We start from the raw sequence: 12,849 nt of genomic DNA on the forward strand, positions 1-12,849 counted from the left end.
CGCTGTGATGCCGCTGCTGTGTCTGGGTCTCTGCGGGCTTGGCGTCCCCGCACCGAAGTCCTGCCTGTAGCGAGTGCGTGGGTATGGGGCGCTGGGGCTGAGGCTTCTTCCCAGCCCTGCCGCCGTCTAGAACTGGAGGCGAAAACATCCTCCCCCGCCTCCTGGCGCAGCTGTGCTGCGGGGCGGGACGGAGGAATAAAGGTGGTGATGGGCTGGAAAAACAACCACCGTCCGTTTCACACCCGGCTGCCGCCCAGAAATGGAAATACAGGGCTTTTATATCAGTGCTGAACACTCAATACTACACTACCTTAAGTTGCGGTTGTTAAGGCTGTCGTTGAAAGGGCAGCAGGACTTGGTGAATCATCACCGCGTTCAGCAGCAATGTTGTTGGTAGACCCGCTCTAAAATGGCGGAGAACTGTGAACCAAACCCAAGATGCTCGCTCTGGAGTCGCTCCTGTGCCTTCTGCGTATTATGCTTGGCAGTACAGAAACTGCTTATATTTAACTGAGGTTGTGCTTGCAACACTCACTCTTAAAAATACACAGTTTTGAGGCTGTGCTTTCACATTCACTCTTGAAAATACACAGTTTTGAAGCCACTCTGCTGCAGGAAGTGCAGCCGAAGACCTGGATCAAAACCAGTTTGTGCACAGAACAGATTTTGAACGTGAGGAAGTGGCAGGTTTAGGGCTTTTTTTTGGTATTTTTTCCCCCTGGAGTTGGAAGAGCAAGGACAGGTTGAACTAAGGCGTATGTCTTGCACAGGCAGGCTGGGATGGGGATGCTTAAGCGTGAGTACAAGCAGGAAGGGTGTACTGGCCTTTATAGGGCAGTTCATGCTTGAATTGCACATTACAGAAAGCTGAATTGTCATCTGGTGGAACAATTTCATGGAAGATTTAGGTTGATGTTACAGAATGTAGAAAACAGCACTGGCTCCCTTGAAGCTAGGGATACTCATTCAGGGTTCCTGGTGAAGTAATGGGGCCAAATAGTCCTTGGAAATGTTGACTTGGAAGCAGGCATGGTACAACTAAGTTTCTTTCCAGATAGTTATTTGGTCTTCTGTGCTTTGTGTGCATTCTGTGTTGCTCAGCTTTTCTTCCTGCTCTGCTTTACTGTGCAGAAGTGACAGCCAGGCTTTTCAGTGATGCCACTGTGTTTAGTTCCTAAATTTACACCCTCGCTGTGTGTATGGAATAACTGCAGGAACCATGCACGGTGTTCACTTGTAAAGGAAGGAAGTGCCTGAGGTTAAGTGTGGAGGGTAATTGCTATATGAATTCTGACAATAGGAGTGTGTTTTGACTTCCTCTCTTTTCTTATGATAAAGGAAGATACTTGATTTTTTTTTTTTTAAAGACCACAGAAGAGCTCTTCTGTTGCTGCTGAATTGTTCGTATGACGTTCGTGCCTCCTGAGCACCACAAAACCCAGGAACCATTTATAGCTTGGAATGTATCATCTGCTCATGAGTCATCAAGTTCTAATCAGCACTGGTGCTGCCAGAGATAGAGAGCTGTTTCACTTCGGTCCCTGAACAAACAGCTGCCCTTCTTCTAGGTGATCTTTGGGGAGAGGATAATAAGGAGGAGGAGCAGAAGTTCTCTTTGCTTTTTCAAAAGGTAGTACTTGATGTCCTGTCGCAGATGAAGTGTATCTTCCAAGGCAGGAGCAGCCCTCAGGAAGTAGCAGGCATAATAGGCTGTTTTCACTTGGACTTCTGGCAGTACGTGTACTGTTGTGAAGAATGCACAAAACCCCTGCTTCTGCAGGGTTGCTCTTGTCTGCTTCTTGACATGGCAGGTACCTTTGTCAGCTCAGAAATGGGGTGAGTACAAACCTGTGGATCATATCAGCAGGTTGCTGTTTAAAATTGACCTAGTCCTAAACTGCTTCCATATATCAAAAATTACAGGCATGTGAAGACTGGAGAGATTTTTGGCTTCAGGACTGAAAGATGGCATAGGTAGTCATAAGACTAGAGAGAGACCAGAGAAACACAACAGAAGTTACGGGTAGATGGAGTTTTCACTTTTGAGCATAGAAAAATGTGATCTGTATTGTATAACAGCACAAGTGATTATGCCTAGCATATCTGGAACACTTTGAGTCCAAAAGGAGAAGAACAAGAAGAAATAGCAAGCCAGTGAACCAGTTCTGGCAGGTTAGAGCAGACTAGAGAATACTGAGAAAAGATTGCCAGCTAATGCAAAAGAGTTTGCAATTGTGATGGCTGTGGTCATTGCCTGGAAAACCCTGAGTATTTAGATGGAGAGTTTTGATGTTGTGCCTTGTCTGATGAAACAGATTGCACACCTCACTTGTTGGCAGTTCATGGGGTTGGTAGTCCTGGGGTAAGTTTTCTGTTCCCTGAAAAGACGTCCTCTATACTGGCAGTGATGTGGTTTTGTGTCTTTATAGATAGATAGATAGATAGATAATGTTACTCTTCTCACTTTTGTTGAAAGTTATGGTAATCAGTTGCTAAGGCCATGCTAAAGTACTGCACTTGACTTCAAATAAAAAAGTCGTTTGAGGTCACCTCTTCAGTAGTATTTGCAATTAATTTTAATGCTGTTCTTTCCATCTAGAATTAATTTGTAAGCTATATTGGATGCTGAAATTTGTCTGAGATGATGACTCTTGTTTAGATGAGTTACTGACATGATTTTGCCCAGGCTGTTGTGGGATGGCCTTCCTTCAGTCTTTTATGGCAAACTGCATTTTATTTCAGTAAGAAATGTTGAAATTAATTTTAAAATTGATTGAAATTAATAACTCTTGGACATGACCTAGAATTGTACATGTGAGAACTAACAGGCTTTAATTTCTCCTGTTGTGCACTGGGGGGGGACACTGATGGAAGATGCAGCCATACCAACTCTACAGATTGTGCCACACCATACCACCTTTATAACAGACTTCTACACAGGCAAACGGTGAGAGGAAAAAAACAAAGTGGTAGTAACTGCTTAACTATATATTATCTTACAGGTGGGAACCAGCGTGAACTTGCCCGCCAAAAGAACCTGAAGAAAACTCAGGAGATCCACAAAGGCAAAAGGAAAGAGGATAGCTTGTCTGCTTCTCAGAGAAAACAGAGGTAAGATCTAGCAAAGTTGAGTGAAATGGTTGGGCAGAAAAGGAGGGGGAAATGGGTCAGAAATAATCCAGTGCCTTAGCTGAAACAGCATTTAAGTACTTTGCTTTGATTCATGGTCCAATCATGTGCCGGAGCATAAACCGTGGATGAAGTTTTGCTCTATCTGCTGTTAAACAGGTTCTTTTTTTGTAAGTCCCATAAAGCTTTTCTTTCTTTTGAGCAGCTTTTTGCCTGGTACAAGCAGGAAAAGATTGTGTAATGCTTTCTTGAAGATCTTTGATCCATTGTGTCCTTTACTTTTATAACTGAAAGAATTATATAAGGTCTACTAATCAAGTAACTTGTCTGCTTCATTGGATAATGCATGCACTGAAAAAACACAGGGTAGTAAAAACAGTGTGCTCGTGGCTAACTGAGAAGTTTTATGCTAACCTTTTTCTCTTCTTGAAGAGAGGATTGCCAAAGGGCAAAAATAATCTGGAGGAGACTCTGCTTAGAAAAACTGTGAGCCAGTATCTGATATCCAACCCTTTTTTCTTCACAGAGACTCTGAAATCATGCAGCAAAAGCAAAAGGCGGCTAATGAAAGGAAGTCTCTGCAGGCAGGAGCAAAATGATCTGCCTCTATGGATAAGACAGAGTGCATCGGGGAAACAAGGGCCTGGAAGATCAAAGATCATTCATAGAAGTGTCTGGCCATGAAATGATTAAACATTTATTGTGCAGAGTTGTTCAACTAGCATTAGTGTAGAGTATTTTCTGGTTACTATAGGCTTAGTTCTCTGGAGTGCTGTTTCAAAACTGACTACACTCTTCTGCATGTGTATGAATAAAAGTACCAAGCAGCCAAGCATTAGCTTTACTCCAGCTTTTGCTGCATTTGTTAGTTTTACTTAATGGTTCCAGTAACAGAATTTCTGAATTTGCAGTTAGACCAAATATTGTTGTCTCAGTTCTTGGAAGTACAGCTTCATTCAGAATGTGCGTAACTTTCAGAGGTCTGAACTGTAAATCTCATCTTGAAATATTTTTACAATAAAATGTTGCATGAAATACTGTCTAACCTGAAATGGTTATGCTTGATAGTCAGTTGATTTCCAAGAAGTTGCCAAGAACACAAGGAATGAATAATATAGTGGAGAAATAGAGTACATATATGTAAGTGTAATATAAATAAAGTTTTTAAGAAATGCATATTATAAGCAATATCACATGCAGTGTAAGTCTGCACTATAGGCAGAGTTGCCTGTTGAATTGCAAACTCTCTTGGTGTACAAAACTGAAAGAATCTAGTGCTGATATTAACTAAGGAAGCTGCAGGCTTGATATTAATGAATTGCAGTGTCAGCAGATCTTGAAGTTGCTACATCACTAAAATTATTTTAAATAGTACTTAAACCTGCCTCAGGAATAAAAGTTAGTATGAGAAAACTCAGCCCTTGCTTCACAGGCATGCTTGAGTGTATTGTGTGCTGACCAAGGGAGAACTGTGCAACCATCCAGCAGCCACTCTGGCAGTCCCTTGCACCACCTGAGCTGAGACCAAAGCCCCTTCCCAGCTACACACCCCACACTCACACAGACCAGGTTTCCCACAGCAGAGTCTTGCAGCGAAGGTCCCTCACTCCACCCTTTTCAGCGAATGAATCCACGGGAGACTTTGTCCAGGCAGAGCTTCCTTGTAACTTTATTACTCCGTTTATATACAGAATAAGGGTCTGAGCTATGAAGCCAGCCAGGTATTACTTATCTGCACACATTCCACAGAAACATTCCCATGGCTGCCTTCAGCCACAGAGAACAACAACCATGCTTCAAACGGCTTTCCAGCTTGACCTTGTGATTCTTTTCACATACTCACTAATCTTAGCTCTGGCTTGCTCATGACCACAATATTTTGCTTTAATATTTTCTTCTATCATTCCAGTGGCTGGTGTTGTCTTGTTTAGCTGCTCCTACAGAGTCTCAGATGTCCTGATCCTTAATATAACCTAATCTTGGTGCAATAACTAAATAACAAAACAACAGCTCGAACTGGTGCCTCTGAAGGACGGACTCTGAACAAGGGAAACCTTGGGCTTTTATACCCGCACAGTCTAAAGGTGGGAAAGTTTGGAGGTCCTCAACTCCTGCTGTGTCTCAGTGTCTGGTCACCTGGCTGGCCCACAGGTACCTGTGCAGTTCCTGGCCTATTGCCTGGGGCTTTCACCACCCAGAGCTTAACCTGTAGCTCAGCTGCAGCTGCACCCTGAGCTACCTATGCTAAATGTGCTCCTCAGCAACTGTTTTTAGTCTCAAGAGAGAACTTTGTGGCCTTTGCTTGTGTCAGTTCTATCCTATAGTGCATTTGCTGCTTGTTAACAGGTCCCTGACACAGTTTGAGGAGAGCTGGAAGGAAAACGTAGCTGGTTCTGGCATCATAATACCTACAGCTGGTGAGAAAATAAGCAAGTTCACAGAATTATTAGGGTTGGAAGGGACCTCTGGAGATCATCCAGTCCAACGCCCCTGCCAAGGCAGCATCACCTACAGCAGGTTATACAGGAATGTGTCCAGGTGGGATTTTAATGTCCCCAGAGAGGGAGACTCTGTGACTTCCCTGGGCAGCCTGTTCCAGTGCTGTGCCACCCTCAGTGTAAAGAAGTTCTTCCTCATGTTGAGATGGAACTTCTTGTGGCTTAGTTTATGGCCTTTGCTCCTCGTCCTGTCACTGGGCACCACCAAAAAGAGTCTGGCACCATCCTCTTGGCACCTGCCTTTGAGATACTTATATGCACTGTTGCCGGTGTATTTTGGTTCTGAAAAAATCTCCGGAGCAGTTAATTAGGGGTGAGATAAGAAAGGGTTTATTTGCCAAGGCAATAGGTGATATAGACGCGCGCGCCGGCCGTGCCCGAGAGGTTACATTTTATAACATTATCCATCCAATCCCAGATGTGTCCACCCTTTGGCCCTTCCTCTGGACTGCCCTGGGCCCTCCCCCTGAGAATTTGGTCTGGGGTCTTTTTGGGACCACCTACTTCATTATCTTCAGCTTCATCAGAGTACAAAGGGTATATTGTTACCTAGTTTTTGACTGTACTCTGTGGTTTAGGCTGTTCTCCAAACAGTCTAGGCCTTTACCTTGACAAAAGACTAAACACTGCTACTGAATTCAGGGGTAGGTTGATATAGAAGGCATAGAATGGGGTAAGAGGGTTAGGGAATGTATAAACATGGGAAAGGAACAAGGGACAGAGGGGTTTCTGCTTTTAAAACCTACCTATAAAATTTACAAGTCTTACAAATATTAGAAAAATAAAAAAACCATTGGGGCTTAAGGCATCAGCACTAATGAGATCCCCTCTCAATCTTCTCTGGGTTAAATAAGCCCAGCTCTCACAGTCTCTCCTAAGAGGGATGCTCCAGACCTCTAATCATCTTTCTGGTCCTTCGCTGGGCCCTCTCCAACCTCTCCTTGTCTTTCTCGCACTGAGGAGCCCAGCACTGGATACAGCAGCAATTCCTCTGCTGGCTGCTACTCGGTTCAGACCTGCGGCGGTGCGTGTCCCCGTCCCCGTCCCCGTCCCGGCGCGGAGGCGGCGGCGCATCCGGCGGGCACGCGCACTGGGAAGGGGCCGCGCCCGGCGCGGGACGCGGGGCCGGAAACCGGGGCGCGTGCGCGTGCGCGGCGCGCGCGGCCATGGCGGACGCGGTGATATTCCGGCGCGGCACCGGCCAGGTGGGAGCGCGGCGGGAGCGGGCGGAGCGGGGCCGGGCGCGACGGGACACCGCGCTGACCCTGCGTTCTGTGCCCTCCGCAGAGCGACGACTCGGACATCTGGGACGACACGGCCCTCATCAAGGCCTACGACAAGGCGGTGGCCTCCTTCAAGGTAAGGGGGTCGGCGCGGCCGTGGCCGCACCCTGGGGTTGAGGCCGGTGGATTGGCGTTTATTGTTTTCCCCCTTTCTTTTACCGAAGAACGCCTTAAAGAATGGGGAGTGCTCGGAGCCTTCCGACAAGCAGGAGAAGTGCATGGGGATGAAGAGAAAAAACCATAAAAAGAACAGAAATAGAAAGAAGAGCAACACAGCGCCTTTGAAACAGGTCAGCTCGCCTGTACGTGCCACTCGTGCTTGTACTGCGTGTTGTACTTCTCTACGGTACTCAGAAGCAGCTTCTTCACCTTGGGAGTAACATTTTGGGGTGGGGGTGATCATTTATAAACCTTACTTATACGTTACATTGAGCAATTCCACTAAATACAAAAAAACCTGCACTGTAGGTGGGTGTAATCTTTCTCGTGGCTGGGACAAAAAGTAATTTAGGAAAAGGCACCTTTTCTCTGATTGTCGGCGTAGGTGTGGACACGCTTCTCTTGCTTCTGTTGCAGTGGAAAGTTGGTGACAGCTGCAGTGCTGTTTGGTCTGAGGATGGTAATTTGTACCTGGCAACTATTGCCTCCATCAACCAGAAGAGAGGCACGTGTGTTGTTACTTACACGGGATATGGAAATCAGGAGGAGCAGAACCTGTCTGATCTACTTCCTCCAGCCAGCGATGAAACAGTAAATGGGACGGGGAATTCTGGGGAGGTGAGGGACGCCTTTTAATTCTTTTGTAAAGGAAAGAGAAAACGGAACAATCAGCTTCCCTTAGTATGTCTGGTGGCACTGCTGGTGTTCAGAGAGAATCGATACACGATTCTGTTGTAAACAGACACAAGCTGATGGAAGGAATGAAAGTGTCCCTTTACTTCTTGAACTCAGCATGGAAGAAAGGGAGGGGACAACAAGAAATTCACCAGTGAAAGATAACATAGCTACAATGGTGAGCAGATAAAGTTGTGAGATTATAAAATCATTCCTGAGTAGGACTGGGAGGGCTAGAGAGAGGGAAGGATGTGAATGGGACTTTCCAAGCCTTTTCACACTAAAACTGTTAGCTGTGAACTCCTGTTTAGTGCATTTCCTAAAAATGTCTTGATCTTCTAGAATGAAAATGAGACTCCATATTCAACAGATGAGAGTGAAAAATCTTCCCAGTCACCTCGAAACAAAAACAACTGCACAAAAGCAAGATTCTCCCCTCAAAACCTGCGATTTCCTACACCACCACCACCACCAGTCCCAGGCCTGGGAAGAGTAAGCTCAACCTTATCTGAAATAATTCACATACCGCTGTTAAGCCTGGTATTGTAGTGAATACTGGGAGTATTGCATTATATTTATCATTTTGTAGAATTCAGTTGACAGCATTTTGGAAGGGATGTATGTTAGAATCCGTTGGTTTGCCATTTTGTGATTATCTGGCTACAGCGTAGCCCTTTTGCAGAGTTGCTGTATAGTGAGGAAAGCCTTTTGCTGCCTAGGTAACACTTGCTTCACTGTTGCCATGTAACTTAGAAGAGGGAAGTTTTTTCCCTGGACTGTGCCAGTGCTGTTAATGATAGTGCTGTTGATGTTTTAATATTTCACTTTTTCTGGCCAATTGGTATGTTTCACAACGTGGGACTTTGAAGGCGTCAAAACTGATGTCCACATGTCATAGAACCTTTAAGCTGTAGCTTCTCTACTGAATTATGAGGGATGGGATATTGATACACCCTTAAATTCTCCTGTGGTGTAGGAGTCTTAAGTAATAGTGTAGTTGAACTCAGCGTTATGTTTTCTAAATATTACTGTTTGGGCAAAATTTGTTTATAAGGTTTTATTTTATCTTTTTTCCTTCATATAAATAGATTTGTATCTAAGATCTTTTTTAAGACGTTCGCCAGTGTAATGGAATTTAGTCAGCTTGTGCCCCCAGCCACACAGGAGCAGAGAAATCATCTGTTTGCCTGTGTGCATATTAGATATGTTTCTTTCTGTGAGAGTGCAATGACTGACTTCCATTTAGGAAAAACTTTTTAAAAATGCCTGTATTAACTAGAGCCCCGTTTCAGCCCTGTTTACCTCAGTGACACGTGTAATGCAAGCTGTGCTTTTCCAGTCATGGAATGTGCCACAGAAATAGCTACTGGGTGTATTTTCATTAAGTTGCTGGGGTGTGTTGCCTGAAATTTAAGGCATGTGAATTGCTTCACGTAATACTCCTAAGTAAAATCCTAATACTCCAATTTCCTTTTTAATTTGTACTGCCCCATTTTTTTTTTTCCATGTAGCCCGGATCAAAATGCAAGACACCACCATCATTTTTATCTTGCTGGCCGCCACCTTTCCCAGCAGGACCACCGGTAAGTGATGGGAGAATGAGGAAGAAAGGTGTTGGTGATCTCAGGTCTTCTCACTGAATGTGCTCACTGCCTGTGTTTTTAGAACACATTTGTTAGAGTCTGTATTTTTCACGTGTGAGCACATTCAGTTACAAATATTGCAATAATCTAACACACAGATTTGCACTCATTTTTGTGGCAGTGAAGCTGTTGGTAAGAATACCAAGGGGAAAATTATTTGAAGAAACTATACCTTAAATCAACAGGATTTCCCTGAAGCAGATAATATTTCCCCCTAATAACAATTTGTGTACAAGCTACAGGAATCTTGTTTCTCCTAGGCTATGGAAATTACATATGTTCAGAAAGCATCATCTTATTCGACTCCTTTTCAGAGAACATATCAAGGATATGTTCCTATTTTCCAGTTTTATGTTTTAACCTTTTAGAATTGGTCGCTCTCTAACCTGGGATACACCCTATTGAAACGAAGACATTTCCTTTGTGATTTCTTAGTTGATTCCTCCTCCACCACCTATGAGGCCAGACTCTCCTGAGGATGACGAAGCGTTGGGGAGCATGTTGATAGCCTGGTACATGAGTGGTTATCACACTGGATATTACCTGGTACGTGCCACTCTGGTTTTGAAGTGTCGTCATAATTTTGTGTTCCTGTTGCTGCTGCTGTTTGCAGCAAAAGGTTAGATAGGGAGGGGTGTTTTTTAGATCTCTTATACTAATCTACAATTGCTACATTTAAGGGTGTTTTGTATTGTATAATCACTGAGTAGGAGTCACATGAATCAGCATATATATATATATATATATATATATAGTCAGTGTTGTTGTAGTACTTTGTTCAACTGGAGGGGTTGGTTCCATGAGGTACTTTTATAACCACTGCCATATAGCCATTCTGAAACAACCAGTTCTGGTTTTGTAGGCAGTTGGAGTTAATATATTTATTATTCAGTAGTCTTCTATGTATTTTCTTTGAGTATGAGAGGTAGTATCACATTTAAGATCAGATTTGGCATTTCTGCAGAGACTTTTCGTAAGTATTTGTTTCATCTGGCTGTGGAGGCCCAGCAGAAGCTGTCAGCATAGTTGTGACTTGTATTATTGATTCATATTTTCCTCTGTACGCTTACAAAGAAAGAAAATGATGTCAAGAGTTGCACTGAGGAAGCTGGAAAGTGAGGGTTTGATGCCACAGGATATCTTCAAAAGACTAGTTTGGGAATTTCTTGTTTCAGATTATATGTAATTGTGGATTGCTTTAATCTACTTACAATTGAACAAGAAATACATATTTGAAATTGTTCTGTAGAGCAGTTGATTATAAAGAACATTGTAGTTTGGCCTCTCTCCTTTTATAAACTGCCTGTTCTGCTTTCCACGGAGAGTTAAAAGCTATTCGTGATTTGTGAAGGACCGAAAAAGATTGTTCGGAAATATTTTTGTTCTGCAACTAAAGTTTTTATTTCCATGTTAGCAAAACCAAGATTTTCCTAAACTGTATCCTGTAGGGTTTAAAACAAAGTCGAATGGAAGCAGCACTGGAGAGACAGACGCATGCGAAATGACTGAATGTCATCGTTGTTCTGAAGGACTGTAAGTATCACAACTTTGTGGTAAATGAAAATCCACTTGTTTTGAGTTCTCTTCAAAATCCCATGAGCTTTGGGACCTCCATCTGCTCTTACAGCTCTCTACAAAGTCTGCTTCTGCCAGTGTTAATCCCTTCTTTGCTTAGCAGCTGTGGAATAGTATTTTCTCAGCTAAAATGAAGGAAAGTATTTATTGCTCTGATGATAGTTTTAACTACAGTATCTCTCTTCATCAGGATTAACAGTACATCTTATTTGAATTATGAATAGTTAGTAGTGGGCTGTTTTGGAAACAAAGGGTTGTAAGTGAAATGCAGTTTTTTCATCTGTGTTTCCTTACATAGATGTGTAGCTAAACTGTTTCCAGGACAAGATCAACATTTCAGTTTGATATTATTGAGCAGTTCTCTTCTCATTGCTTCAGTGCCCATGCTTTTATTTGAAAAACTTCCTTCAGAAGTCTGCTGTGTATTGTTCACTTCCTTATAAAACAAAACTATATTCTCTTCAGGACTTGTTTTCTGATTTTCTATGACAACGTGTAATTTCTGTGTAGTTGAGTAATTCTTCTTTGTGTGTTTAAAGGAAATAGCTATTCTATACTAATTTTTGCTTCTTTTTTTAAGCCAGGTACAAATCTTTCCCACTGAGAGGTGTATGTCACTGTATCACCAACTGATGGTTGATGGTGAAGAACAGAATTCTATCAAGACAATTAGTCATGTTTTCTTAACACTGAGCTGCCCCTGTTAATGAGTAAAGAAATACCTTCAGTAACTTCATTTACTAGTAAGTAAATGTACATTGAAATGAGCCATTTCTTTAAGCCCTCCAGTCAAATGTATTTAGCAAGGACTGCAGCAACAAAGTATTTCTTACTTCCCTGAGACAATTTCAAGTTTTCTTACCACATGATAGATTTAACCTTTTTGATCCCACGTGATAGATTTCATTTATCTCTCATCCTAACACCTCTTGTGTTCCTCAGACGTTTTGTCTGAATGACAGCACCAGAACCATTGATTATGGAATATTCTTTTACAAAAGAGAGAGCTGTGGCAGCAATGTGTTACAGTGCCCACTGTAATGGCCCAGAAAACTGTACTGTCATATTAACAGAGACATCTTATGGGTCTGATTAGAATCATGAATATGACAGCTTTATTCAGAAAGACTAATTTCTTGTTTCAAGTGCTTGTTAATAAAGTTCTACTTTTCAAACTCTGTGGTTTGTTTTAGGTGGTTTTATTTTTAGCTTCTGTAGACTTTTGTTGGTTGGATGAATGGCTGGAACATATCAGAAAGTCTTGCTGTGTTGCCTTTTCCTGAGTACCATTACTAAAAATAAATTAGAAAAAGCAGACTCTCTGAAACGTAATGCTAATTATGGACAGGTTGCATCACTTACCATGTAGGGCTGAATTCTAGTCTACAATTCTACTCTTGCAGAGCAGAGGCTGTAGGCACAAAACTAGGCAGTAATTTAGTTAAAGCCAGTGATTTGCTTTTCAGGGAAATACAGGCCTCAACTTTACTGCGTTCACTTCCTCCTCCTACTGTGGTCAAGTGTCAGAGAGAATTAGTTTTCCCACAAATTAATAAAAAAGAGAAAAACTTAATCATAACTTAGCTAAGCTACTTTGAAGGTGTTTTCTTCATTGTCTAGCTGAAGTAAATTAAGATTGATTGCAGTGATGCAAAGCTTCTAAATCATCTGTTCAGCAACTGTTCATTGCTGAAGAGGCACAACTGCCCTCTCCCTTCCATGGAGTGCAGTCCTTTAACAGGGTGCTCCAGCATGGGTCCTCCACAAGGTCACAAGTTCTGCCAGCAAACCTGCTCCAGAAAGGACTCTTCTCTCCATAGGGCCATAGATCCTGCCAGGAGCTTGCTACAGGTGCAGGCTCTCCATGGGGTCACAGCCTCCTTCGAT

General features: G+C 42.8%; 2 protein-coding genes across 5 annotated transcripts in view; both read left to right on the forward strand.

Moving 5' to 3' along the window:
• The window catches only part of SERF1A (small EDRK-rich factor 1A), a 7,319-nt gene extending 3,138 nt beyond the window's left edge, over window positions 1–4,181 (forward strand). The window contains exons 2-3 of the mRNA XM_029965454.1: window positions 2,829–3,111; window positions 3,656–4,181. Coding sequence (XP_029821314.1) covers window positions 2,829–3,111; window positions 3,656–3,728 — 356 coding nt within the window. The 3' untranslated portion in view covers window positions 3,729–4,181. The remainder of the gene's footprint in view (window positions 1–2,828; window positions 3,112–3,655) is intronic.
• Window positions 4,182–6,784: 2,603 nt separating this feature from the next.
• On the forward strand, window positions 6,785–12,142 carry SMN1 (survival of motor neuron 1, telomeric). 4 transcript variants are annotated; one of them, XM_029965441.1, is made up of 10 exons: window positions 6,785–6,832; window positions 6,915–6,986; window positions 7,075–7,200; window positions 7,487–7,687; window positions 7,812–7,922; window positions 8,087–8,236; window positions 9,256–9,327; window positions 9,823–9,933; window positions 10,836–10,920; window positions 11,543–12,142. In XM_029965441.1, the coding sequence occupies exons 1-9, from the start codon at window positions 6,794–6,796 to the stop codon at window positions 10,890–10,892; spliced, it is 939 nt and encodes a 312-aa protein (XP_029821301.1). In that variant the 5' UTR covers window positions 6,785–6,793; the 3' UTR covers window positions 10,893–10,920; window positions 11,543–12,142. The 4 variants fall into 4 exon arrangements, with proteins under 4 accessions (XP_029821301.1, XP_029821302.1, XP_017941675.2 ...); XM_029965442.1 differs by having other exon boundaries at window positions 11,547–12,142; XM_018086186.2 differs by lacking the exon at window positions 7,812–7,922.
• The last annotated feature ends 707 nt before the right edge of the window (window positions 12,143–12,849 follow it).

The sequence above is a fragment of the Manacus vitellinus genome, unplaced genomic scaffold, assembly GCF_001715985.3.
Source record: "Manacus vitellinus isolate BGI_N305 unplaced genomic scaffold, ASM171598v3 scaffold_9_pilon, whole genome shotgun sequence".
NCBI lineage: Eukaryota > Metazoa > Chordata > Aves > Passeriformes > Pipridae > Manacus > Manacus vitellinus.

Excerpts from the sequence above, each read along its gene's own strand:
- SMN1 (XM_029965441.1), top strand. The coding sequence starts at position 6,794 with ATGGCGGACGCGGTGATATTCCGGCGCGGCACCGGCCAG. Across the intron at positions 6,987-7,074 it reads AGGCGGTGGCCTCCTTCAAG|AACGCCTTAAAGAATGGGGA; the intron begins GTAAGGGGGTCG and ends CTTTTACCGAAG. Across the intron at positions 7,201-7,486 it reads ACACAGCGCCTTTGAAACAG|TGGAAAGTTGGTGACAGCTG; the intron begins GTCAGCTCGCCT and ends CTTCTGTTGCAG.